The following is a 27,072-nucleotide window of genomic DNA, read 5'->3' as shown; positions in this document are numbered from 1 at the left end:
AGACATCAGGAGATGAAGAGGGTAGGAGACATCAGGAGATGAAGGGGGTAGGAGACATCAGGAGATAAAGGGGGTAGAAGTTAGAAGAGACCAATGCAAATCCACAGTTACTCATTATACAGGAGCAGAAGAGACGGACATGTAGAGAAAACAGTATTTAGGGGTCACAGACACAGGGTGACATCTCAGACTGAGACTCAAGACAGGAGGGCTGGAGGGTGGCTTGGTGGTTAGGAGCACTGAGAACCTGACACCCTCTTCCGACCTCTGCAGGCACTGCATTACTGGAGACAAAGAAAATACCCAAACACAACAGATAAAAATATTTTTAAAATTTTTAAGAAATAATTACAAGCAGGGCTAGGACAGCGAGAAGGTTTAACAGGTGAACGGCCCTGCCATCTAGCTGGAGCTTGGTGACAGTCAGGTGAATGGCCCTGCCATCCGACCGGGGAGCTTGGTGATAGTCTACATAGTGAAAGGGCAGAACCTCCCACAAGGTCTCTAATTTCCACAACTGTGTGGAGCGTGCTCCTGTCACTCACACAGGTAAATCCCTGGGGTCGGCTTCCAACCTGGCCTGCTTGCTGAATTCCTGAGGAATGACACACAGTTACGAATAGCAGAGAGAGAGAGAGAGAGAGACAGAGACAGAGACAGAGACAGAGACAGAGAGACAGGGGGAGGGGGAGAGGAAGCGCATCAGCAGTGTGTAAGGGTCAGAACAGAGTGAAAAACAAAACTACATCTATACAAGCAGCTGACGCTGACAATGAACAGACTGCATTACCAGCATCTCAGGAACAACATGGTCAGGGATAGCACTGTCCCAGAAGTCCCTGTGGATCAGTCTGTAGCAGTATCCTTTAGACACTCGTCCAGCACGGCCTGCAAAAGAGAGGCGCAACTCCACTGGCCTTGATCACTTCCACATCAGTGTGGAGAGAAAACAGCCAGTCAATGCTGACACGGAAAACATTCGCCTTCTACCACACTAGGCCAGTAAAAACAAACTATCATTATTCTAATATTATCCCAAGTGAGATTATCCTAAACAGTTAAATTAAGATTGAGTGTTGCTTTCTACTCCATAGCCAATATTTTAAAAAATCTAGTGTAAGTGTCAAAAGGAAACAAATTGGCCAAAATGCAATAGAAACCATATTACTTTGAAGGATACACATTTCCTGCAAGATTTAGTTCAAACCATTAAAATAAGAGCTCACCACAGAAAAGCCATGTAGCTGGTAACAGAAGCCTGGCTTATCCACAAATGATATTTAGAGTCCTGTGGTGCACGACCGCCCTCCCTCTCCCCCGCCCAGGATGTCCTTGCTGCTGTGTCCACCTGTCCTGGGATTTCTACAAGACGTCCTTCAACATGGCCACCTGATATTAACTAAGAACTGTACAGGCAAGAGCTCAGAGCCAGGTTCCACCTGAGCAGAAGATGACAAAAACTCCTCCTTTTATGCATGACAATTACTATTTATGGATTGAAAGCAAATCTTACAAGAAAAAAAAAGAGCGAGGAGTGTCCTTAACATATACAAACCTTAAACAAACAAACAAACAAACAAACAAGCAAGCAAGCCAGGAGTGGTGGTCAGGCCTTTAATCCCAGCACTCAGAAGCCGGAAAGGCCGATGTGAGTTTAAGGCCAGGCTGGTTTACACAGTGTGCTCCAGGACAGCCAAAGCTACATAAGAGAGATTCAGACTCAATCAATCAATCAATCAATAAATGTCAAAACCCCCAAAACAACAACAAAAAGTTACACACGCACAATCCCAGCATGTAGAAAGCCAAGGCAAGGGGTCTACCTTAGGGTGGGGGCTAGGCCAGCTGGGCTACACAGGGAGAGCCTGTCTCAACTGGAAACACGGGGGCAGGGGGCTTTGTTTCCCACAAGTGGGTGAGAAAAGGCCTCTCCTGCCTCACTCTGGCTCCTGTGTGCTCCTGTGTGCTCCTTCACCCTCTCTCCTCTCACCCTGAGAACAAGGAGACGTCTATGTAGATCTCAAGGTAATCTTTCAAGCAAGCTAAGTCCTCCCAGTAAACTACAAGATTCAAGACAACTTTGTGTTTGAGTTGGAGGCAGTAACTTCCCAGAGGAATGCTTTGGCATCCTGCCTACCTCCCTCAGGAGGGTCTCTATAAAGTCAAACCATTTCTCAGGACACCAAAGATGCTGTCCCCCGACGCCAATTCCTGCTACAGGAGAAGGCAACGTCGGCCTGCCACGTCGTAGACTCCCTTCTGTAGGCAAAGCACCCATCCCCAAAGGCCCCTATCCCTTCAGCTTGGCATAGGAAACCGTGATTCCTCTGTGGGCTCACTAGGAGAAAGACCCTACAAACACCAGGCTTAGAGGCAGTCCAAAGCAAGTCTGTCAAAAATCACTCAAGTGATCCACTTGATTTCCATAGCCATTCAATACAGTTTTAAAATTTTCACTCTGAAAATGACAGCTATTGAGCTAATAGGCTGTCTGTCCCTTAGGAGCTGACACTAAGACAGCTCAAGAGTAAAACATGGAGGCAAAGGTGACTGAAAACCAAAATACTGGTGCTTCAACTTAAAACCACCCCCAATAAAGTATCTGAGTGAGATAGAAAAGAAAGCTCCTGGGGAGCCCCTGTGCACCATGTGACCACGGAGGCTTCAGGGTGTCTGCTACAAATGCCTTACCTTTTCTCTGGTCGCAGCTGGTCTTGGAGGCCCAGCTTAGTCGAAGACTCTGATAATTTGTATCTTCATCACAAACCAGGGTTCTGGTCAGACAGAAATCTATAACTGCCATTAAAAAAAGGTATGAGCGGGATTATGACAGCCAGAGTGTGACCACCCAGCTGGTGGGATTATGACAGCCAGAGTGTGACCACCCAGCTGGTTGGATTATGACAGCCAGAGTGTGACCACCCAGCTGGTAGGATAATGACAGCCAGAGTGTGACCACCCAGCTGGTGGGATTATGACAGCCAGAGTGTGACCATGCAGCTGGAGGGATTATGACAGCCAGAGTGTGACCACGCAGCTGGTGGGATTATGACAGCCAGAGTGTGACCACGCAACTGGAGGGATTATGACAGCCAGAGTGTGACCACGCAGCTGGTGGGATTATGACAGCTAGAGTGTGACCACGCAGCTGGTGGGATTATGACAGCCAGAGTGTGACCACCCAGCTGGTGGGATAATGACGGCCAGAGTGTGACCATGCAGCTGGAGTTGCATGCTGCAGACACCAATGGGAGTGTGCCGAAGGCTCCTTATATCCTGCAACAGGAAACCAAGGTCTCTTTCTACATCACACTGGAAGAACTGGAAGTCTTTGGATGTAAGGACCAAATTATCATAAAGATTTGTCTGGATGCACCCAAAAGATTAGAGTTATTCAAAAATTTCATTATATCAGAGGTAGGGATGACAGGCATATGTTCTGGATTGTCAGGATTCAAATCCTGTGTTCTCGTCTGTCTGTCTAGCAGTGAGTGTAACAAGTCAGCTAGATTCTTCTTGCTTCAAGAAGAACCTATCAGGCCAGGTGAGGGAGCCTGGTGAGGGAGCCCTCGGCTTCCCTCCAGACAGCGCCTGCCTCTTGTGCATGGTGGAAGTTGTCCTTTGGAGAGACAGAAAGCAGACTTCTGCCCTCCTCGGGCTGTGCCACACCACCCCTCTCCCCTCACCTGAGCCCACAGTTGCCTCACACCATCAGTCCTAACACAGCTCTTGGTGACATCAAGCAAGGACAGTGCTGTCCTTGTGTCCATTAAGGAGGGACTGTGATGTGGCAGCTGAATAAGTCCTTTCCTCCAAACTGCTTTTGATCACAGGGTTTCACCACAGCAACAGTAACCCAACTAAAACAAAGCAGAATTTCCTTCTCCCTATTTCTTTTCCTATATACGTTTGTTTCTATATGAAACTGTAATTCATCTGTTGTCTCCCAGCAGACTATAAGCAACATAACACAGTCTTCCTCACAGGGGTACTACATCCATGGTTACAGGCACTGGTCCTTCAAGAGTTAACAACTCAAGAGTTAGAAAGCTTATAATATATTATACTATACTATACTACTACTACTACTACTACTACTACTACACACACACACACCACATTCATGAGTTAGCAACTAAGAACATACACACAAAGGACCAGACAATGGAGTCGTCATGGCTTCCTTCCAAGCTACCTCCCCTCGCCTAGCTTTCTATCCCAGAACTCCACCAAGGCAGCCCCAAGATCCCGCTTCCCATTATATACCTTGAAATTCCCTGACATACCCTAGAGGTGGCCCTGTCTGAAAGAAAACCTATCCTCGGAGGAAACAATGATGAGCCAATACTATGAGACTGAACCTTTGTGAGCCTCTGAGTCTCTTCCAAGCACAGGAAGGGGGAGAGCAGAGGACACCTCCAGGGGTCAGAAAAGCCTGTGGATGCCTCTTTATAGGAAGAAGTGAGCAGAGAAAGGCTAACTTACCATATTTGACATCAGGAACTGTGACAGAACTCTCTGCAATGTTGGTTGACAGAATAATCTGTGGAGCATCAACAAAACAGGTTGGTGTGTTCCCACCCTTCAGGACACCACTGTACAGTTATAACAGGGTCTTGATGTTGAATATCAGTGTATATACTGGCTCAGAACGACAAACTAACCATCTTCATACTTTATGCAGGCTACAACTCAACAAGAAGCTCCAACGACATGAAAAACCAGACACATACAGGGCAAGTGGTGCTTAAAAGAGGCATGTATGACATGGCCAAGGGCCTGCTTGTGAACCTATTATGAAATCGTTAGTGGAGGGACCATGGACTTACCAGGAGTCAAAAAGCAAAAGCAGGCAGAATCTAGAGCAAGAGCACTACCCTGAGCATCCCAGAATAGTATCCAAAGTCTAGTCTGCCTAAGGATTCCAAGCATCCTCAAGCATATCAGAGATTTGAGCCGAAAGTTCCAGGTCCCAGACCCGGATCCTTGCAGGGAGCTCTGAGGAGCAGGGGAAGCTGACGACCTGCAGATGACCGAGGCCTCAGCTTCTCCCAAGGTCAAACTCCCTAGAGCAGTGCCCTGGGGAGTCAGGAAATCAAATATGTAAAACTCATAGTTTTGCCAGGCATAGTAATATACACCTACAATCTCAGAACTCAGGAGGATGGTACCAAGCAACCTCAAGTTCAAGGCCAGCCTAGCCTACATAGCAGTAGTGTCTCAGAACAAAAAAATCCTTTCAGGTAACTGATTTACAAAACAATGCACACCACTAAAGGGCACAGGTCCCCATCAACACCTATTGCCTGGTGACTCGGTGGCAGTTTGGCGGGCTCAAGCACCAGTCCTTCTCAAGCAAGGGTGACCACATCTCACACCTTCCCAGCTTCCTACCTTTCTGTACCCAGGGACTGGACTTAAAAATACATTATTCTGTTCTTCTAAAGTCACACTGGAATGGAGTGGATAGACCTGTAACCTAAGAGACAAAGCAGTAAAATAAAATGTCACATGATACACAGCAGACACAGTAACAATTTCAGTGAGGCAATCAGATGCCATGAGCTGAGCAGCAGTGCTCTGAAAGCAAACAAAGGGGCCAGCTGCACGTACCTTTTGTGAATCATGTTTGTGAGAAGTTCATGCATGTAATTTATCTCACCTAGACCTAGGGGGAAGGGAAGGCAAAGGTGAATTTATTGCTAAAAACTCATCTAAAAACTGAAGTGGTAACTTATTTTTAAGGGTCCTTATATCTTTATGCATTCGACAGAGAAGCTCTTAGAGCCTGGTGCATGCTCTATGCCTCATCCTGCAAATGTACAGTCAACAAATGTACAGTCAAGAGAACGAAGCCCCCTGCTCCCCAAGAGCTCACCTTCTAGAGCAGAAATACAGATAATAACAAAGTTACCAATGAACGCTGAGTTGCTGCTGAGCATGTGCAGCATGGTGGATGGGCAGTGTGGTGAGCAGAGTCGGGGCAGGTCTGTGGCTCAGTGCTCGGCTCAGTGAGTCCTCCGTAAGAGGAGGATTGTTTTTTTATTGTTTGAGAATTTCATGCCTGCACATAATGTGTTTTGATCAAATCTTCTCCATATTCCTGATACTCCAATCCCTCCCACTAATGTTAATCCATTTCTCCCTCCTACCTTCATGTGCCCCTTTAAAGTACACACACACACACACACACACACACACGCACGCACTCATGCACACACTCACACATGCCCCAGCACTCCTTGGTGCTGCCTGTCTGGCTCTTTCCTGTACAGGTCACAGTGCAGACAGTCACAGCCACTATGAGCTCGCATCTGTAACAGCACTGTCACTCCCAGCAAGGCTGCTTCTCTCCACACAGCTACTCCTCCTGGCTCTTACGATCTTTCTGCCCCCCACCTCCTAATGATCATTGAGCCCTGGGGGGGGGGGAGCCAGTGCACCATTTAGAGCTAAGTATTCCATAGACTTTCATTCTCTACACAATCATTAATTGTGGGCCTCTATTAAATCTCCACCTACTGCAAAAAAAGGTTCCACTCATGAGTTTTGAGAGAGGGAACAGTTTCTTATTTTGTCCACTTAGCAGACTGCTGGTAGGAGATCTCCCTGAGGGCCTATGACCTCAGCATCCTCCAGGTTTTGGCCCAGTAATAGCTGTGAGTTCCACCTTGTAGAGTGGGCTTCTCATCCCACAAGAAAGTAGTCGGTTGCTCCCATCACATCTGTGCCTGCCACCACTGTACCAGCAGGCCTACCCTGTCAGCCAGGTGACTATCGTAGCTCAGAGTTCCCAGCGGGGTAAGAGTGTTTGTCACTGCTCTCCCCAAATAGCACATCTAGAACCTTCCAGCACTATTGAAACTATCAGTAAGAGATAAACGTCCAGGTCTGTATTCTGGAGGGTAACCCAAAGCAATGACGTAGCCTGTAATGTGTGGGAGTCTATGGTACTTCCACTGGCCAACCGTTCTATTATACAGCAATGCCATTTAAACTGCGTTTATAGGTAGGAATCATGTATGGTAGTAAGTCTCTATATGGCATTTCCAAAGCTCTTTCGTGTTAGAAAGACCGGCATCTCTGCCCTGCCCCCACCTGTTACGCTATTTAACCCTTCCTGTTCCACTACTCCTATTAGTCCCCTACTACAAGTTTTGTCTATCCCTCCAATCTTGAAATCTGACACCTACCATGGTTCCTTACAAGGTTCCTGACTTCTGTAAGTACTTCAACATAAACTACACAGAGAGAAGCGGCGTGTGGGAGGGGGTATGTGCACCCAGCACTTGGTAATCCCAGCACTTGGAAGGCTGAGATAGGAAAAACTCTGTGAATTCAAGGTCAGCCTGGTCTACATAGTGAGACCCTGTCTCAAAACAAAATAAACACACATATCTAAAGAATCAAAGACTGTAGCATAGGAAAGAACATGCAGTTTGTCTTTCTGGTTTCAGTCACCTCACAGAATGACTGTCTCCAGTTCTACCCATTTAGCCTGCAAAGTTACTAATCTCATCTTTCTCTTCAGCTGAACAACATCCCACTGCGTCTGTGACATGTTTTCACTGCCCATCATGATGGATCTCTGGGCTGTTTCATGTCTTGGCTACTGTAGCTAGCACAGCAGTGCACAAGGATGAGCAAGTGTCTCTGCAGGAAGATACAGGAGCCTTAGAGCCCTTCAGTCCTCAGCACAAAGCCATGCCCACACCACACCACAGCCACGTCCACACTGCCCACACCTGCCAGCCTTTGTGTTTGTTGGTTTTCTCTCATCTTAGCCATCTGTTTACAATAAGATAAATTCTCACAGTAGTTTTACTGTGAATTTCCCTGATGACTAAAAATGTTTCTTAAAATATTTATCAGTTGGGTTGGAGAGATGAGCAGTTAAGATGCAGTGTCCAGTACTGAGAACCATCTGTAACTCTAACCCCAGGGGATCTGACACCCTCTCTGGTGTCCACAGGCACCAGGCAATGCACACAGAGTACAGATATACATGATGCAGGTAACACCATTTATGTATATAAAAATAAACTCTAAATTTAAACATTTTTCTTGGCCACTGTCTTATTTTAAGAACTCTGGTTATTTCCTTGCCTTAGTTTCTCACTGGGTTGTTCTCTTGGTGTTTACTTTTCTGAATTCTTTATATATTCTAGACACCAACCCTGGTCAGATGTACTTTTTTTTCTCACCCTGTAAGCTACATCCTTATTTGAACAATGCCGTTCCATTTTCTGTTGTTAGCCTCAATTCCCGCACTCCTGAGGTCCTGCTTACAAAGTCCTTCCTGTGCCAGTAAAGTGAGTGTGTTCCCCGCCTTCTCTACCAGATACTACGTTGTGGTACCTGATCCACTTGGAACTGGGTGTGTGCAGGGTGTGAGACAGGATCGAGTCCTGTTCTTCACGTGGTTTCTAGTCTGACCAGCCCCATTTGCTGCTGATGCTGTCTTCTCTCCCCATGTGTATTTTTGGCCTTTTGTTAAGATCCTGTTGACTGTTGGGGTGAGTGTGAGCTCACAGATGACTACAGGGGTGAGTGTGAGCTCACAGGTGACTGCAGGTGAGTGTGTGTTCATAAGTGGGTATTTTTATACCAGTACAATGCTGTTTTTATTCTATGGCTCTATAGCATAACTGAAAATCAGACATAACACTCTCCAGCAGTGGTTTTATTGTCCAGGATAGTTTTAGATATCCTGGTCTTTTCTGTTTACATATGAATTTGGAAATTATTTCCGTGGAGGACTGTCCTGGAATTTAGGTAAGGACCGCACTGACTGTGTGGGCTGCTTTGGGTAGGATGACATCGCTACAGTGTTAATCCTACCAGTCCTTGAGCAGGGAGGTCTTTCTATCTTCTAGTGTCTTCTTCAATTTCTTTTTTCTGTCTTAAAATTTTTTATTGAGCAAGTATTTTACTTTCCTTTGCTAGGTTAACCTGAAGACAAAATAACTTTTTCAATTTTGACTCTTATCCTTTTGTGCCAGAACTAGGACAAATGCACCTTGACATTAATTAGTAGTAACTTAAAGTTATTTTTAAATACATAATTCTTTCAGTGTTTCCCTTGTCAGAGCAGTGACTACTGATGAGCGCTGGCCACAGAAGTCGCTTCTCTCCTGTTTTCTGAATTTCCTCCAATGAATAAACAAAATGTTTCTTATCAAAAAAAAATTTTTTTAACCAGATAAGGTAACTCCAGTCTGAAATCTCAGAAATTGGGAGATGGAAGCAAGGTAATATCCAGTTCAAGGCAAGACTTGGCTACACAGAGAGCTCCAGACCAGGCAAGGCTACACCAAAATTCTGTATCAAAATCAAAACCAAACAAACAAAAAACCAAAATGTACTGGAGCGTAACTCAGGGGTGGGTTCTGAGTGGTGAGTTGCATTTGAGCCCAAGAATACAAAACTAGTAATAATACTTTAAAGGATTTGGTCCTTTTCAGTAGGTTTAAAAATGTGTACTGACTTACAGCATCTGCATATGCAGTGGGCCTCATGTGGATTATCAATATTTTGAACACGTTCAACTGTGTCTCCCAAAAACTATTTTAGATTCCAACTCTAGTGACTGAAAATGTGAGCGGCCTGGCTCAGCAATAGTCATTGCACATACAGGAGCTACAATATGGTCCTGGTGGAGTCGACTGGGGCCTTTACCCAATGGGACTCTCATAAAGAGGAGAAGATAGAGGCACAGAAATGTCATGTGACAGCCACGTAAGTGGAACCTCCAACAAAACAAGCCAAGGCCTGAGGGCGGCTCCAGGGGGCCTGAGGGAGCAAGCCCCCTACAGCCAGTTCCAGCATGCCTAACTGTTCTCACAGCAGGCAAACACACCACTCTTGTTTTGAGCATCCAATTTTCAATGCCTTGTTGGAGCAGCCCTGAAAAGAATAATTCATATCTGCTCAAAACAAGTCAATTAATGAAACTGTAAACATAACATGCCAGACTTGATCTGCGTTAGTATGTAAAAGGAAGTCCAGGGCTGAAGGTAAGATGTCACTTGCAAACACCTCCTGGGTCATGTTTACCTCTCAGAGATTACTGAGGGGACCAGAGCTTTGCCTTTGCCTCACAGTTTGAGGACTTAGAAGTCATGTGACAGACAAATACACGCAGATGCACTTGCCAGCTAATGGTTGTCTCTATACATAATGTGAGTCTATTCAGTAAGTAAAGTGTGACCAGGATTTGAAACTCACACATTACATTCCAAAATCAAGTTTCTCTTGTTGCAGACTATTGCTTCCAGCCCTGCACACACAAATGTTCACATGTTCTGTATATTACTCTTCAGCAACAAAATACGTGAATTACTGTTCCGTTATAATTTAATCAAACTCCACTGCTCGATAAAGTCATTTTGACAAAGTGCCGCTAGACACAATTGAGTCTCTTCAGTAAGGCGCAGTAAGAGCCCCTTTCTCTAGCACTGAGAAGGGACTCAGGGACTGCTGGTGAGTTCTTAACAAAGCAAAATATCTTACCAGGAACTGTGAAGCAGACCAGCCTGCCTTTAAAAGGTACGCTTCCTTACTATGAACTTTTTGTAGCAAAGCAAAGGTTACGAACAAGCCAAACTGAGTCACAGTTGCTCACGTTCTCTTGTCTGAGAGAACAGGCAGCATGAACACCATTGTTCAAAATGGGCTTCCAGAGTATTAAAATTCCAGTCACAAAATCATGCCATGCACACCTGGCAGGAACACCAGCACGCTGCTCCGCTCCGACACAAACTGCGCCCCGGACGAGGTCTTGTTCCTGTCAAAAGGTGAGGTGAACAAATTTGAATCAAGGCTGGCAGAGTCCCTGCTGCATGAGACCCTGATTTTACATGCTTTGTTCATGAAAGCTCTCGCAGATTTTACATGCTTTGCTCATGAAAGCTCTCGCAGATCGTGTCAGGAAATGTTCTTCAGTTCACACACAGAGAGAGGCATGCAGAGAGAGGCCAACCAGGCAAAAGGCCAGGGCTCTTCACATCCACTGCATTGGCCCGTAAGACACTATCTGCAAAAGTTTTCCTGCAAATTTAGATACTATAATCCAGAACCCCAAGATACAAGCCTTAGAATAACTATAAGCAAACCTTATTAAGGCCCAGACTATCACTACAAAGGATGCAGATCGAGGATAACCACTTCTTACTACCAGGGTTATTTCTGTATGGAATAGAATTTTCCTCCTCCACAGACCTGTGGGCCCTCCCTGTGTTTCATGCCTTCCTCTATGCAGTCTGGGGACAAGAGGAACAGACACACGGACACACGGCCCCTGCACTGCTCGCAGCCGATCCCCTGGCTAGAGAGATGGGAAAGTGCGTTTAGAAGGAAGGGAGCTCTGTCAGCTCTGCAGCAGACTGACTAACAGGTCAAAGGGCATAGGCTGGCGCCGGAGATGTCTCAACCCGTACCAAGTACTGGCTTCTCTTCCAGGGGAGCCGGGTTCAATTTCCAGCACCAATATGGTCACTTACATGAATCTGTACCTCGCCAGGCAGTGGTGGCACATGCCTTTAATCTCAGTACTTGGGAGGCAGAGGCAGGTGGATTTCTGAGTTTGAGGCCAGCCTGGTCTACAAAGTGAGTTCCAGGACAGCCAGGGCTACACAGAGAAACCCTGTCTCGAAAAAAAAAAGAAAGAAAAAAAAATTCAAGAATCTGTAATTCCAGTTCCAGGGATCTGATGTCCTACTCTAGCCTCCATGAGCACCAGGCACACACGTGGTATACCGACATACATGCAGGCAACACACTCAGATACACATAAAAAGAGTTGTGGAGCTGTGTATGAAATGACTGCTCAGAGAGATGGCAGGGGCATGAAGGAGGCAGCCATAAGAAGTCTAAGAAGGACAAGCAAGGCTGTCATCTGGGAATAGCAGCCCCAAAGGAGGAGAAGGGTATGTGCTGGCTCACATGGAAAGGCTTGTCATCAGTACTGGGGAGGAAACTGACGATCTCTGGGGCGTGGTGGCCACCCAGCCTAGCAGAGAGAGACTAGTCGGTGAGCTCTAGACCAGCAAAAGACATAGGCCAGAGCCTGGCTGTCGTTTTGAAGACAGACTCACACTGCTCACCGAGAGAGCGAGGCTCACACTGCTCACCGAGAGAGCGAGGCTCACACTGCTCACCGAGAGAGCGAGGCTCACACTGCTCACGGAGAGAGCTAGACTCCCTGGAAGAATGGGAGGTTCCTGGAATGGAGCAAGGTTAAAATTGGTGAATGGACAGAAACAAGTGCCCAAGGATGGAGCAGACATCCCAAGGAGGCTCCCACTCACTTCATTTAGGACAACTGGGACACACACACACACACACACACAAAGTCGACTGAAATGAACAAAATCCATCAATCTTTTAAAACTAAGACAACAAGCTTCATAAATGAAAAGGTATTTACAAGGAGATTTTTGACATAAAGAACTGTTATCCAAATACATAAAGAATACTTAAACTCAACATTGAAAAGAACAAAGCCAGGTATGATGGTATATACTTTTAGTCCCAGTGCTCAGGAGGTGGAGACAGGCAGACCTGTGGCTGCCCTGGTCTACATAGCAAGTCCCAGGCCAACCAAGGCTATCTAGTGACACCTTGTCTCAAACAAGCAAAGCAACACATAAATAACTGGATTTAAAAATGGGCTGGAACGCAAGCAGACACCTTGTCAAAACATCAGTGAAATGGCACCATGCCCACGCTGAGAGCAAAGCCCAGGCCACACAGCTAGCAAAGCCTCTGAGCCTCTTGCCGGTGGTAATGTGACATGGTGCAGCCACAATGGGAGATGGGCCAATGGTTCCTTCAGAAACTATCTGTGCTCTCCACATGGACGCCAGCAACTGTGTTCCTTAAAATTTGTCCAATGCACTGGATCTCAGGTCTACATAAAACTGGCACAAAAGCTTTTATAGCAGCTCTATTCATAGTGTGAGACTTAGAGACAATCAAGATGTCAGTTAGTAGGTAAATAGATAAACCGTGATCAGTGTAGACGACGGCATACTATTTGCCAATTAAACAATCAGGGCCAAGGAGATGGCTTGGTGGGTAAAGTACTTAATGAGTGGGTAGAGGGAAGTTCTTCCTTGTGGGACAATCTTAGGGCATACAGAACAAAGGAGCATGCCAAATCTCATAAGGACTCAGGCAGCATCCACAGGAGGCAGGGCTGTTGGGTAGCATTTAACACACGTGTTGAGACAACGAGCGCACTCAGGCACAGACATGGGAACCACAAAGAAACCCATGCCTGCTCCCAGGTCATTAAAGACAAAGACTATATCGGAGAGTTAGCCAGAGTGAAAAGATACATTTACCTATGAGAAGCAGTGAGACAAAAAGGAGCTTTATCACTGTGGTAACACAAGCCGGAGATTATAGGAAAATAGCAGCAGCATTTAGAATGAGTGCTAAAATCATCAAAAGATGCGTTCTGTTACGTGCTTAGCTCAGAGACGCTGTGAATGCAGTGTTAGAGGCGTGAAATGCAGGGAGCATCCGAGCCTCACAAGTCTGGTGTTCCTGCTCTGCAGATCCAAAATCGGAACTGCTCCAGTATCTGACACTTGACTTTGAGCCACAAAGTGGTTTTTGAGTTTGGAGTGTTCATGAGTTCAGCACTGAAGTCTGTGAAAACACTCCAGTGTACAAAACATCCTGGTCCAAGCATTTAAGGTGAGAGAGGCCCAGCCTGAAGCCACCAGCACTGTATGCACAGAAGAATGAGAGCCAGTGCCTGTGGCTACCGACCACTGAGTCTATCCAATGTCTGCATGCTTCAAATCATGCTACAGACAGTAATGACATGGGGTTCTCAATGTATGCATGTGCATGCGTGTGTATGTGGGGGACTGAATATGTGCATGCAGGAGTAGGGAAAGAGGAGAGGGAAAAGGAGAGAGGAAGAAGGGAAGAAGGAAAGAATTGAGGAAGGAAGGAATGGAGGGAGGAAGGGAAGGCGGGAGTGTGGGAGAAGATGAGACAGAAAAGTGTGAATGCCAGCTTTGGGTTTCACCCTCAAGAGCTCTGCCCACCTTCTTCCAGCCAGGGTCTCTCACTGGCCTGATTCTTACCAGTCAGGCCAGTCTGACAACAGGACCGCCTGCCTACACCTTTCCAGTGGAATGACAAGCACACACCGTCATGCCTGGCTTTTTTCCTGTAGTTTCTGGGGATCAAACTCAGGTCCTGCAAACTAAGTACTTTACCAAATCTCCCTGCATAAGACTTTTATCTATTGATTTAGATTTAGATTTTTTTAAACAAAGGATGAAACTGAAATAAAATAACTTTTTACCCAAATAAAAGCTGAGAACATTTACCAACAGGGTCTCTGGAGCACAGAATTTAGGAAGAATGAAAGTCATCCAAGGTAAGAAGTCCAGATGTGACAAGGATTAATTCAGGGGTATTGAAGGGCTACAAGAAAAATGTCACCCAGACATCTAGCTTTGGTTACTAACAGAGGAGAATACACATCGCCAGTATTTGTTTCTAAAATAATAAATGCTATTTATGAGATGCAAACCAGCACTTAGAACCTAAACTATACTAAAAGGGGAAAAAAATCGCAAATTAAAAAAAAACAAAAAACTAAAAGAACAAACATCTAAATTGCCTATTGTGTGTCTGAAAATAGCCCCGAGACAAGAGAACAAAGGCAAGCAGAGAAAGCCATGTGACTCCTGTGTCTGTGTGAGTCCTCGTGACTCCATCCCATCTCTGGCCCAATGCTAACTTAAAACAAACAACAGTCTTAGAGTTGCCCTCGGCAGGGCTCTGCCTTCCGTTAGCAGAAGTTTGTAGAGTGACCATGACTGCTGCAAAGGCGGTCACAGCTTTGAGTGGCAGGCAGCACATCGCTGAAACTCTAGCACCTGAAGGCAGGAAGACCACAGCTCAAGCCCAGATGTCTACAGCTATTCCCTTAATATGTAAAAACACTGTCATCTTGAATGAGGGACCAGTGTTTCAAGTTACACAAATGGAGTTGTAGCTGGAGGGACTCTTACCTGCTCTCTTTCATGTCCAGATCATCGAACATCTGAATGAGAGAGACAGCAACTTCGTAGACATCCTTCGTTATCACTGGCTCCTCCAGACGGTAGGGGGGAAGCTGAAAAGAATAAAGGAACAGGACAATTAAATAGAGTTGCAGACAAGTGCGGGTCAAGGCTGTACTCACGTCTTTAGCCATCACTCTAAGAGACCCTAAGTAAGGATGATGATGATACATTACTACTACTACTAAAATAATAATAATAATTCTATTCACAGCCACTCTTGAACACTTGGTGGCAAGCGTTCGCTGCCTGGGATCCCTGAGATGCTGATGTTGAAGTCAATGGCAACGTGGATGGAATCTGAGAGCTCAAGCAGAGACTACTTTTAAGGCACTGGACAAACTGCATCAGAGGCCTAGGGAACTTGGGCATCAAATCCCTGCCTCTAAAAGCACCGACATCCCAACAGCTACACACAGGAACTACCAGCAGAGGGCAGTATCACGTTTAATCCAGTCATCTCTGGTAATATCTTAATCTACTCTATCCTAACAGGGACTGATATTCTGTAATACAATTACTCAAAAACAGAAATGAGGAAAAGCTATGTGCTCCACAACCCCCAACAACCCCACTCAGAAGTCTGCTACAGTCAGGCCATGTGGGAAAGGATTCCACTGAGTCACAGTAACTTTGCTGAGGTCTGGAACTCAAGCCCTCTAAACTGCTGTTCTTGTGGGTGTTTGGCCAAGAATCTAGGGATCTGGCTGTCTCCCACTCCCCAGTGATGAGAATTATGACAGTAAACAACCGTGCCTGTCGAGCCAGCTCAGGTTCTCACGTAGTGAGAGGAACACATTAGCACCCGAGCTGTCACTCGGCCCCTAGTTATGCTTTCTAACACAACTCTGACAGATGACAAGGGCACGGTTGGTTGTGGCCCAGCTGTCTGTTGGGTCTAGAAGGAAGGGAGAGGCCCACGTCCCCTATACTCTGAGCTGAGTGACTGCACAAGCGCACTGCCACAAAGCCCGAGTGTGAGGGAAGCACCAGTCACCTGGACAGTCCTTCTGCCATGTCCATGCCCAAGGAGAAGGTTCTGATCCCTACACATGTCACCAAAATGACATGTCCAGTCTGGCCAGGGAGTTCCAGAAAACAAGGAACGAGTTCCTGGGAAAATAAATGCATCAAGAGAATGGGTACACATCCAATGGTGGGGACTAATCGGTGGCATCTTAGTTAAGGGGACCTAAAGGAGTGCAGAAAGACTGCTGTGAGTTGGGCACAGTGCACACACTTGGGAAAGCAGAGACAGAAGGAGCAGGGGCTCAAGGTCATCCTTGCCTACACAGCTCAAGGTCATCCTTGCCTACACAGCAAGATTGAGGCTAGCCCAGCTACAGAAGATTCTGCCTCAGATGAAATGCACTAGCGTGGGAGATTGTACCGAGGGTGGGACACCGCACTTATGTGTCTGGGTTGTGCATCGCCAACATTCTCTGCACGAATCCCTAGAGTGCACATCACACTGCAGACCCCATCTAAAGATATTCTAGAGAAAGAAAACAGGCTGAGCACAGATACAGGGGCTCCCCTGGGCCGCAAGGACAGCTATAGTTGGCATCAGCGAAACCAGGAGACCGCTGGGGACTAAAGACAATGACAGTGACAGTGTCAGTTTCCTCAGAAGCCAAGTCCACCTTGCTACACGGTGACAGGAGCCAAGGAGCCTGGTAAATACAGGCTGACCTGAGGGGGTCAGTGAGTCACACCGGAAAAGACAAGAGGCCTGGGAACCAGAGAAACAGAGATCACATCCGCAGCCCCGCCCCGCCCCAGGCAGAGGCTGGGGACGGCTGCAGGGAAACCCGGGACCGAGGGGCATGTTTCTCTATTATGTTCAAACATGAGCAAGAAAGGTAAGCGGCCAGGCAATGTTGGCACTCATCCTTAATCCCAGCTCCCGGGAGGCAGACTTGGGAGGATCTCTGTGAGTTTGTGGCCTGTCTGGTCTGTAGAGAAAGTTCTAGGACAGCCAGGGTTACACAGAGAAATCCTGTTTTGAAAAACAAAAACAAAAACAAAAGATGAGCAGCAAGTGATCCCAAGATGAGAAGACAACAAGCCATGGTCAAGCAGACACACACACACACACACACACACACACACACACACACACACACACGGGCAGAAGGGCTGGGCATCCCACAAGGCATTCTGGGAGCGTAAGATGGCACTAGTCAACAGGCAGCACAATGATGAGATTGGACTTGATAACGCACTCATCAATGACATGTATTTGCTCTCTGATGTTGAACATCACAAGCAAATACACAAAACAGTGCCTTTCACCGCTGACAGACGAGGCAGGCTCAGGAGGCTTAGCTACACAGGGCCTTGACTCCATCCCCAGCACCCTCCCCCACAGTGTCTACACAAAGATCAACAAGCAGTTAGGTCTGTCCAGTCATGTTTGTTTGTTTGTGCCCTAAAATATTCACTATGTGCCTTCCAGCTACCAAAGACAGGTGATGTGACAGCAATGGAAAGCCGAGGTGCCTTCAAAACAGGTCAACAGAGCCCTTCAGCCAAAAGGCCCAGGCTCCCGGGCCAACCAGAGGACCTCAGAGGGTAGATGCCCACAGCCGACCTTACTCTTCTTTCCATGCGCCCACAGAGAACGGTCTGATGTTGAGGTCAGGAGAACCTAAGCAGCCCTCACTGTAGTAGAGCCCACTCTTCAACACTACAAATATCTTGAACAGAAACTCAGCTCCTGCTCCCTCCATTCTCAAATTGCAGTGCGTGTACTGTCTGTCCCAGGCTCAGAGGTTCCAGGAAAGCACGGTCCTCACAGAGATCTCAACACAGCATTTGGCACTAACATCTTGTAATGCGAAGGATACCCCTGCCACACAGAATTCTCTGGCCCAAATGCCAGTGTTGCTGAGACTGAGAAGCTGAGTTCTACAAGACATGCTATCTGGAGTGCGCAGCAGCCTGCGGCAGAGCGGGTCACCGCAGCACTATCTGTAGTGAGCGCCAAGATGTCAGAGACCAGTTAACATGGAGGAGCAGCCCCTACATGGAGGCACATGTGTGGGGAGCGGGGCAAACTCCGTGTGCAGACAGCCTGCCATCTCTGCGACAGTAAGCCCCGTGTCTGCCTGACAGACCCGAGAGCTGTCTCATGGGAAGGGAAGAAGGGCGGACAGGCAGAGGTCAGAAGAGGAGAGAACTGAGACAAGGTTTCACTCCCTTTCGCCTCTGTTCCTGAGCTGGGGTGGAACCCAGGGTCTCACACAGATGCAGGTGCACTTCCTCCCTGAACACACTCCCAGAAGATGGGACAGGAAGTGCTTTGTATCCGCTTCTACTTCAGGTTTAGACTTCTGAGACCTCCAAGTGTCCCCCACACATGAAAACAAGTCTACATATGTCCCCAGTCTTCACTGTCACCCTCCATTAGAAAATATACATTTAATCGGAGTTCTGTCTCAAGTACAATTCCCCATCCTTAAGTAAATCTACTATTTCATAATGACAGAAATCCAAAGCTTTGGTTTTCAACATGCACGAGGCATGATGCTAGTCTCAGTGATTCCTGTGGGGACTGTGATGTAAAAGCCCGGTCTTCCCCCCCCCTTTCTCTCCACCCCCTCCTCCCATGTGTCTGCTCTGACAAGTTCTAAAAGGGCCTCACAACCAAACCTGGGGAATTCAATTTGTCAGAAACCAAAGTCCACTCACTATAAAAGAAGCAATGTGTCCAAACATACCCCACTATGATAAATGTGCCCCAAATCATTAAGGTAATACTCTTCAATAGCGTGTGGCTTTCCTTCCACTTCAAAAACATATGCAGGGTTCATCTTGTTCTGAACGGGAACAGCAAAGTAGTCTGCGAACTGCTTGCAGTTGATGGTGGCAGACATGAGGACCACCTGCAGGGAAGAGAGTCCAGCGGTGAGCAGGGTGAGCGAGGCGGGCAGGGTGAGTGGGGCGGGCAGGGCGAGCAGGGCCGCCACCTCAGAGCCCAGGCCCACTTGCCATATTCTCCCACGATGTACAACCCACTGAAGCCTTCTATTTTACTTTATTATTTTGTTACATTCTGGCCAGACTTTCCCATCTCTCCTCTTCTCACAGTCCCTCTCCCACAGTACCCCTCTCCTCCTCCCCATCCATTCCTCCTTTGCTCTTCAGTAAGGGCAGGCTTCCAGTGAGGTTTTTTTTTTTTTTTTTCTCTTTTCTTTTTTCGAGACAGGGTTTCTCTGTGTAGCCCTGGCTGTCCTGGAACTCACTTTGTAGACCAGACTCAGAAATTCGCCTGCCTCTGCCTCCCAAGTGCTGGGATTAAAGGCGTGCCCCACCACGCCCGGCCCTCCAGTGAGCTTTAAGTAGACTATCTTGATTCTTTTCTTGTGTGTGATCTAAATTAAAGCAGTATAAAGAACGCCCTGGGCCTCCTCCCAGGCAGGATTTGGAGTATGACTCTGACCATGGCGTCTAAGAGACTGCATCTGTCTCAGTCAGGGTTTCTATTACTATGATAAACACCACAACCAATAGCAACTTGGAAGGAAACAGTTTACTTCATCTTACAACTCTTAGGTTGGAATCTAACCCTGGGGAAGTCAGGGCAGAAACACAAGGAAGAAACCTGGTGGCAGACGCTGAAGCGGAGACCATGGAAAAATGCTGACTTCTGACTTTTTCCTCATGATTTACGCAGCCTGCTTCTCGGAAATGACACTTGCTCAGAAATGACACCTCCCACAGTGGGGAGGGTACTTCCTCATAAATCATCAATCAAAAAAATGCCCTACAGCCGGGCAGTGGTGGTGCAAGCCTTTAATCCCAACACTTGGGAGGCAGAGGCAGGTGGATTTCTGAGTTCGAGGCCAGCCTGGTCTACAGAGTGAGTTCCAGGACAGCCAGGGCAACACGGAGAAACCCTGTCTCAAAAAAAAAAAAATGCCCTAGAGCCTTGCCTACAGGCCAATCTTTTTCTCTTGGGGGGTGGGGCAGGTCTCTGTATACCCATGACTGTCCTGTAACTCTTGCTGTAGAGCAGGCTGGCCTCAAACTCACAGAGATCTGCCTGCTTCTGCCTCCCGAGTGCTGGGACTGAGAGTGTGCCACCACCACTGGGCAAGGCCAATCTTATAAAGGCATTTTCTCAATTAAATGTCACTTTGCCAAATATATCTAGGTTTGTATCACATTGACAAAACCCAACCAGCACAATACCCAACTGCTAACAGGGGAGGGAGAAACAGAATGAAATCTAAAATGTACCTTCACAAACCGTGAATTCGTCCTCAAGAGTTTACGGACAACCAAGAGCAGGAAGTCCATCTCCTCGGTCCGTTCATGCACCTACAGAGAGAGAGGGAGCCGCCATGGCATCAACGATGCACAGCATGGCACAGCACGGCACGGCAGGGAAGGGTACACAAGCAATCGTGTAGAGGTAAGCACAGTAGGTCTGTAACTGCAGCATCAGATGGTGGAGGCAGGAGACTCCTTGAAGACTCCTTGCGAGTCACGTAGGGAAGCTCTGGTTTGATTCAAAGACCCATCTAACAGATCAGATGGAAGAAGGACCAGACACTTTCAACCTTGAGTTTCCATATGTATGAGCGTGTGTATGCACACACACCCTCACATACATGTGCCAACACACACTGAAACATGCATATCCACAGGCATACCACAGACATGAAAATGGGATTTTACAAAAAGAGGCACATGTCACCAACATGTCACCTGCTGACAGAAGGTAAAGAGGACCTTCATTCTTCTAGACTTTCAACTAAACTAGGCTTCTCAGCTCAGCAGAGGTCTTCATGGGACTCGTGCCTGTCCAGCCAAAGAGTATACAAACAGCATCGGCCCACAAGCCAGAGGGGACGTGGGTCACTGTCACCCTCGATATTTCTCTCTGGCACCCACTGGCATGAGGGCAGAGCAATGCTCAGGTCCCTGAAGCCTGCCACTTAACAGCAACACTGCTGCCAGGCTGCTACTGATCCCTCTGCAGTGCTTTGTCATTCCAGCACATGTGGAGTTGCAGATGAACCAGTCTAACACTGGCGATGGAGCTGCAAGCCATGTTCCATAACAAAAGGACAACCAAAAGTGGAAACTTCTGGTTCCTCGGAAAGTCAGTTATGGCAAATGGGGCACACTGGTGAAAGGATGTTTGGATACAGCAAGCATGTGAAAGGACACTTGATGAAGGAGTTAAGTGTGACCCCACAGACAGTGGGAGATGAGCACTGTGCCTTGGTTTAGTTTGCTCTGCCTCACTATTCTTCACTAACAACACGCATGTATTGGTTTGCCTTACATAGCTCAACTTGTTGATAAAACCACCATTGAGAGAAACTCACCCAAGAACCGCTCTCAAGGTTCCTGTGGCAGCTTGCTACTTCTGCAGCCTCACCTCAGGCTGGTTGGCAAGCCTGGCAGTTTTTCAGGACTGAACTACAGTTGCTGGTTCATGCCTAGTGTCTGCCTAGAAGACTGGTCTGCAGCTGCCAAGTTGCATTTGGTGTTTGATACAGGACTGAACTTGCCCAAGGAAATCAAGCTCGCCCCCAAAGAACTATTGCTGAACAGATCCACTTCCCCCATATCCTAATAACTTTTCTACCACCTCTGCTGGGTGGTGGGCTAGATGAGAAGTTGGACCCTTATTAAAAGTAGGTTGCAAAAAAATATTTGCCTACCAGAACTGAAGCTCACAGGATAGGTAAGAGGTTGGCCAGTCAGAAACTGGTGAACTGTATCAAGCAAGGTCAGAGTCTAGGGCAAGCAGGGAGAACTTCAACATGACCACAGAGGGGACACGTGGGATAGCAGCTGCCTTCCAGCCCTACACAAATGCAGACCCAGACTGAGCCACCCAGGGATCCAGAAGTGCTCCATCCACACCACCCTGTCCCGTCAAAGCAGTGGGGCAGGGCCTGTTTCCAAAAGAAGCCCAGTTAGGTCAGGACACATGACAGCATACAGGAACAGATTCACTTGGGGAAAGTCACAGTGGGAATGGCCACTGGATCTCAAGAATGACAAGGCTGGCCGGGCGGTGGTGGCTCATGCCTTTAATCCCAGCACTCAGGAGGCAGAGGCAGGTGGATTTCTGAGTTCATGGCCAAGTGAGTTCCAGGACAGCCAGGGCTACACAGAGAAACCCTGTCTTGAAAAAACCAAAAAAAAAAAAAGAAAAAAAGAAAAGAAAAAGAAAAAGAAAAAGAAAAAGAAAAAGAAAAAGAAAAAGAAAAAGAAAAGAAAAAGAAAAAGAAAAAGAATGATAGCAGGCGGCACTCTGTAGCTAGTTCTGCTCTTGGCTCCCCCCCGGCTGGTGCCTCACAGACAGAGCAGAAATCCAGGTCTTTTTCAGAGTAGATGAATATGTCTTACCTTTATTAAAGTTTTTCCTGCAGTGCTGGGGTTTAAACTTAGAGCCTCTCGTATGCTAGACAAGCACTTTACAACTGAACTACACCCTCAGGCCAGGTTTTTAACCCTACTGTCATCCTGATTGATGAGGCAGAAAGTCAGCCTCCATGTGTGGGCTGTGGATAGCACTCTCCACCAGGCTGGTGAGCATCCCTTGCAGCTGCTGCACCCTGCTCAGATGCAGGCCAGAGGTAATTCAAACCACAAGAACAGTCAGGGCAAGTGCTCTAGTGACATCTCACAGAGGGCATGTACCAGATCTGACTTGCAGCTACAACCTCAACATCCCACCTCAACATTCACCCTCACAAGGTTAAAAAGATCAGTGCAAAGACACAGGATGGCAGCTCCCACTGCCCAGGAAATAAGCCCCTGCCAGGCAGCAGAGCACTCACCTCGTCAATGAAGATGTGCGTGAACTCCATCAGGCTCTTGGCACTTACAATCTTCTGAAGCAGGACTCCAGTGGTCATGTAAATTAACCTGGTGTCTTCTGTTGCGATTTTCTCTAGCCCTACCTAAAGTTGAGGAAGGAAAAGAGAGGGACAGAAAAGTATAGGTTTCACTGGCTCCCACTTAACTACCCAAATAAATGTTCATTTTACCTAAGGTGGGAATAAGAAGTTTCTGCAGTTTAGAAAACATGTAGGGTCCAAATGAAAAGTCAGGATCTCAGGTTGATTTCTTTCCTCCTGTTTCCAGCAAGGATTAGCTTATGCTGTTATGTTGTCTATGGTGTTTTATGCGACAAGCCCTTATATGTTACAAGGGTCTAATTAAGAAAGATCAAATAATTAAAAGCACCAGTCTGAGAATTCTCCCTTATTTCCTATTCAACTGCAGAAGGAATTTAAAATTTATTTTCAAGAATTTTACTTTCAATATTTTTTAATTATGGCGTAGTTCTGGTCTTTAATTTTCAGTAGAAAACAGTTATACACTGCCGCCATCAACTGACATAGAGTAAAACATTCACAAGAAGAGGAAGTTCGCTTCCTGCGTCTCACCTGATAGCCTACCAAGCCACCCAGCGTCCAGGAGCGCTCCTTACTGATCCACCTGGCAATGCTGCTGGCCCCTATCTTCCGCGGCTGGGTGACTACGATGTTGCAGAAGGTAGAGCGCTGGGTGTAGTGGTCCAGCACATACTGTGGGAGCTGTGTGCTCTTGCCACTTCCAGTGGCACCGTGTATGATCACCACAGAATTGCTTTCTATCAAGGAAATAACCTGAAATTTTAAAAAAAACATTACCTTTCACCATCGGCACAGATTAGACAAGGTAAAGCACTCTGCCTTGAGAAGACAGTCAGGCCGGCTCAACCTAACCCAGTAGTCCACCACCTTAACATCACAAAAAGGATCAGTTCTACGAGTGATAACTGAGGCATTGGCTGGCTGGTTGGTTTATGAAACAAGGCCACACTATGTAGCCCTGAGACCTTTCTGCCTCCAAACTGCTAGAATTGCAAGTGGACACCACCACACCCCATGCACAACTACTGACAACTATGGAAACCTGGCCAAAGTCACCAGGGCTCTGTGTCTCAATTTCTTCTGAAAAAAAAAAATCAAACTTTCAAACTTGATTTCTATGGTTCTAAGTCTAAATGTCTTTTATTTTATAAAGAGACTGAATGCAATTCTACTAAAAACAAAAAACAACAACAAAAAGAACCTCTGCCAATATAGTCACATGACTTTAAACTTTCAAGTTGTTCAGAGAAATTTTGAGCAGCTAGTGACACTGTCCCTTACAGTGCACACAGAGTGCTGTAAGATCCTAGTCACCCTTCCAACAATCGCCAATGGTCAGCATGTACAAACGAACGTGGGTTTCAGAATCTAAGCTTAATAAAGTATATCTACTCCATAAAAGCATGATTCAATCTTCAGCAAATAAAAATGAAATCTGGAACATTTCCTATTTTATCTACAACTCTTTTTTCACTAAAGTAAGTAATTGTTTAAATTTACTTACTTTTAACCATGCTTAACAACATATAACTAACTAGTCAGAAATCTAACCAAAAGGATGTGTGCATGCGTATGAGTCAGCCAACAGGCAGGGAAAGAGAGCAGCAGCCACCGCCCCCAGTGCAGATGTTGGGGTGCAGACCTTCTCCATAGCAACACCTGGCTGTGTGCTCCTTGCACAGGAAGCTCCACCAGGAAGGAAGGGCACACTCCTGTCCGTTCTCAGCGTGACAGACTACACATGACAGGTGAGCACGGGTTCATCCGAGCAGCGTGACAGACTACACATGACAGGTGAGCACGGGTTCATCTGAGCAGCGTGACAGGCTACACATGACAGGTGAGCACGGGTACATCTGAGCAGCGTGACAGACTACACACGACAGGTGAGCACAGGTACATCCGTGCACGACAAACAGAGCCTTAGCCGGGTCCTGTGGAGGTGTTTTGTGTGACGGGCGCTGCTGGCTTTTCTTCTAGCTTGTGCATATTAATCCCCCCACCACATGTTACCAATAGTGTTATGCCTTATTCAAACAGCCAAATTACATTAGGAAAAATTTTACCTCTTCTTTACACCGATTTATAGGCAAATCAGGATATTTATAAGTTGTCTCTGGGATGCATGCCACATTACTTAACTTAGCCAATGGTGACCTTAGACCTGTATTCAAAGAAAACAAAGTTATTTTGTAGCTGAAAAGAAAGTAAACAAGTCAATGACTTATCTAATCTTTGTATATGTCTTATCACATATACACACACATGTGCGCATGTGCACACATAGACACACACACCCCTACACCTGTGCTAAATACATTCTCTACAGACTGACAGTCCTTCCCCCTTGGTGGGTACACTATTAATGATGCAGGCAAGCCACCAAGGCTTGTGGCCTTCCATCCTAGACACCAACACTGTTGGCCTACACTACCTCCTAAGTCAACAGACCTGACACACACAGGATTCAGCACCTGATTCAACAGCTGCTCACTAATGTGGGGTTAGGGTGGTGTATACACATGGTGAAGTGTACATTCCTTGCTACAAAATGAATAGATAACGGTGACAGAGAAGTCAAACACAACTTACAAACTGTGGGTGCGGTGAAATGGGTTTGTTTGCTTTGCTAAATCCATTTGATTTGGTGTCTATCCATCCTACCTATTTAACATTCCCTTGTAAATCTGTGCACCTGCTCTGGCCAACCTTCTAAAGTGCCTCTCTGGTCACCAGTTGGCAAGGGACAAAGCCCTGGGGAGCCGCACAGCACCTTTGCAGTTCCTCTCCCCTGCCTTCACTGAGGCTGAGCCTCGGCCTCATGGCCCCTTTCTCTCTTCCTCATTCTTTCCTGCTCCTACATCAGATTCCTGTTCTCACCTTGAAAACATGTGCTCGAGCTTTCTTTCACAGTGAGACTAATAATGTGTGACTAAAGTGTTACTTTTTTTTATTTTCTGGTGCTGGGAATCAAACCCTAGGCCTCACACACACTTTTATATACACACATATGCACACATTTAAATTTTGGAGGCTGATATTAGATATCAAACCCTGATCCTCCCATACGCTCTCTCCCTGACCCCAGCTTCTCCTGCATCTGAATTCATACTCACTCATAAGTTCACAGCCAGCACATCCAGATCTGTCACAATCTGTCAATGAAAAACTAGACCTTCCAGGAAACTTGTCCTCTTCCTAAGACATCCCTAGGCCTGCTCTGTGTAGGCCCCTGACTGCCTTCTCTACACACTGACAAGCTCACAGAAATGGAGTCTCTCCATATTGTGACTGAGTTTCACTCACGGTGGCTCCCGGCTTCTGTGCTATGGGCCAGGCTGGGCTTGCTTGTTTGTTATTGTTATTTTGGTTCCTTGATTGGTTTGGGGGTGGGTATGATATGTTTGCTTTGTATTTTTGAGACTAGATCTCATGTAGCCCAAACTGACCTTGAACTCTCTATGTAGTTAAAAATGACCTTGAACCCATTCTCCTGCCTCTACCCCCTGAATACTGAAATTACACGCATGAGCTACCACACACTGCCACGCATGGCTTTGCCCTGAGGCTTTTTTATGTTAAACTATTTTATTTGAAAAATGAAGACAACTGAATCCCATCACCCTCACAGAGCAGGCAGTGGCCTCCAGTCCTGGGAGAACCTGAGCTGGAAAATGCCACTATTATCTCAGGGATGCCTGTGTCCCCAAGCTTCTAAGACTGGGTCCTTACTTTCCTGTGGTCACGGAAGAAAGAAGCCACCACAGCTGTGAGGATGGACACAGAGAGGACAGAGGGACAGGCAAGCAGGACAGAGGGAAACGGAGGCAGGTCTGTATTTCTGCTAAGAACCCTTGAGCCTGGTTCACGGTGTCTCTAAGAGCCCGGCTGTTCTGACAGCATGGCCAGACTTACAGGGCTTCACTACATCCAGTATTTGCTACTTTAAAAGAGAACATTTACAAGAAAGAAAAACCCAAAAGCCCCCGGCACAGTGTCTAAACCACAGCCTTTCTCCATGTAGCATAAGACATCACCTGACAGTTTCAGGTCACTGGCTAAAGCAGACCCAACTATAGCAAGCCTTGCTC

General features: G+C 46.7%; 1 protein-coding gene across 1 annotated transcript in view; it reads right to left on the bottom strand.

Annotated features, from left to right (window-relative positions):
* Tdrd9 (tudor domain containing 9) overlaps window positions 1-27,072 on the bottom strand; it is a 91,210-nt gene that overhangs the window by 45,187 nt on the left and 18,951 nt on the right. Inside the window, exons 3-14 of the mRNA XM_021202190.1 lie at window positions 25,048-25,145; window positions 23,513-23,734; window positions 22,901-23,023; window positions 20,337-20,417; window positions 18,815-18,979; window positions 15,042-15,145; window positions 10,722-10,786; window positions 5,614-5,668; window positions 5,395-5,479; window positions 4,486-4,543; window positions 2,692-2,796; window positions 791-888 (exon numbers count right to left, since the gene is read on the bottom strand). Of these exons, the coding sequence (XP_021057849.1) occupies window positions 791-888; window positions 2,692-2,796; window positions 4,486-4,543; window positions 5,395-5,479; window positions 5,614-5,668; window positions 10,722-10,786; window positions 15,042-15,145; window positions 18,815-18,979; window positions 20,337-20,417; window positions 22,901-23,023; window positions 23,513-23,734; window positions 25,048-25,145 (1,259 nt within the window). The remainder of the gene's footprint in view (window positions 1-790; window positions 889-2,691; window positions 2,797-4,485; window positions 4,544-5,394; window positions 5,480-5,613; window positions 5,669-10,721; window positions 10,787-15,041; window positions 15,146-18,814; window positions 18,980-20,336; window positions 20,418-22,900; window positions 23,024-23,512; window positions 23,735-25,047; window positions 25,146-27,072) is intronic.

The sequence above is a fragment of the Mus pahari genome, chromosome 7 (assembly GCF_900095145.1).
Source record: "Mus pahari chromosome 7, PAHARI_EIJ_v1.1, whole genome shotgun sequence".
In the NCBI taxonomy this organism is placed as follows: Eukaryota; Metazoa; Chordata; class Mammalia; order Rodentia; family Muridae; genus Mus; species Mus pahari.
Note: the sequence above shows the minus strand (reverse complement) of the source record. Positions and strands in the feature narration are given on the sequence as shown.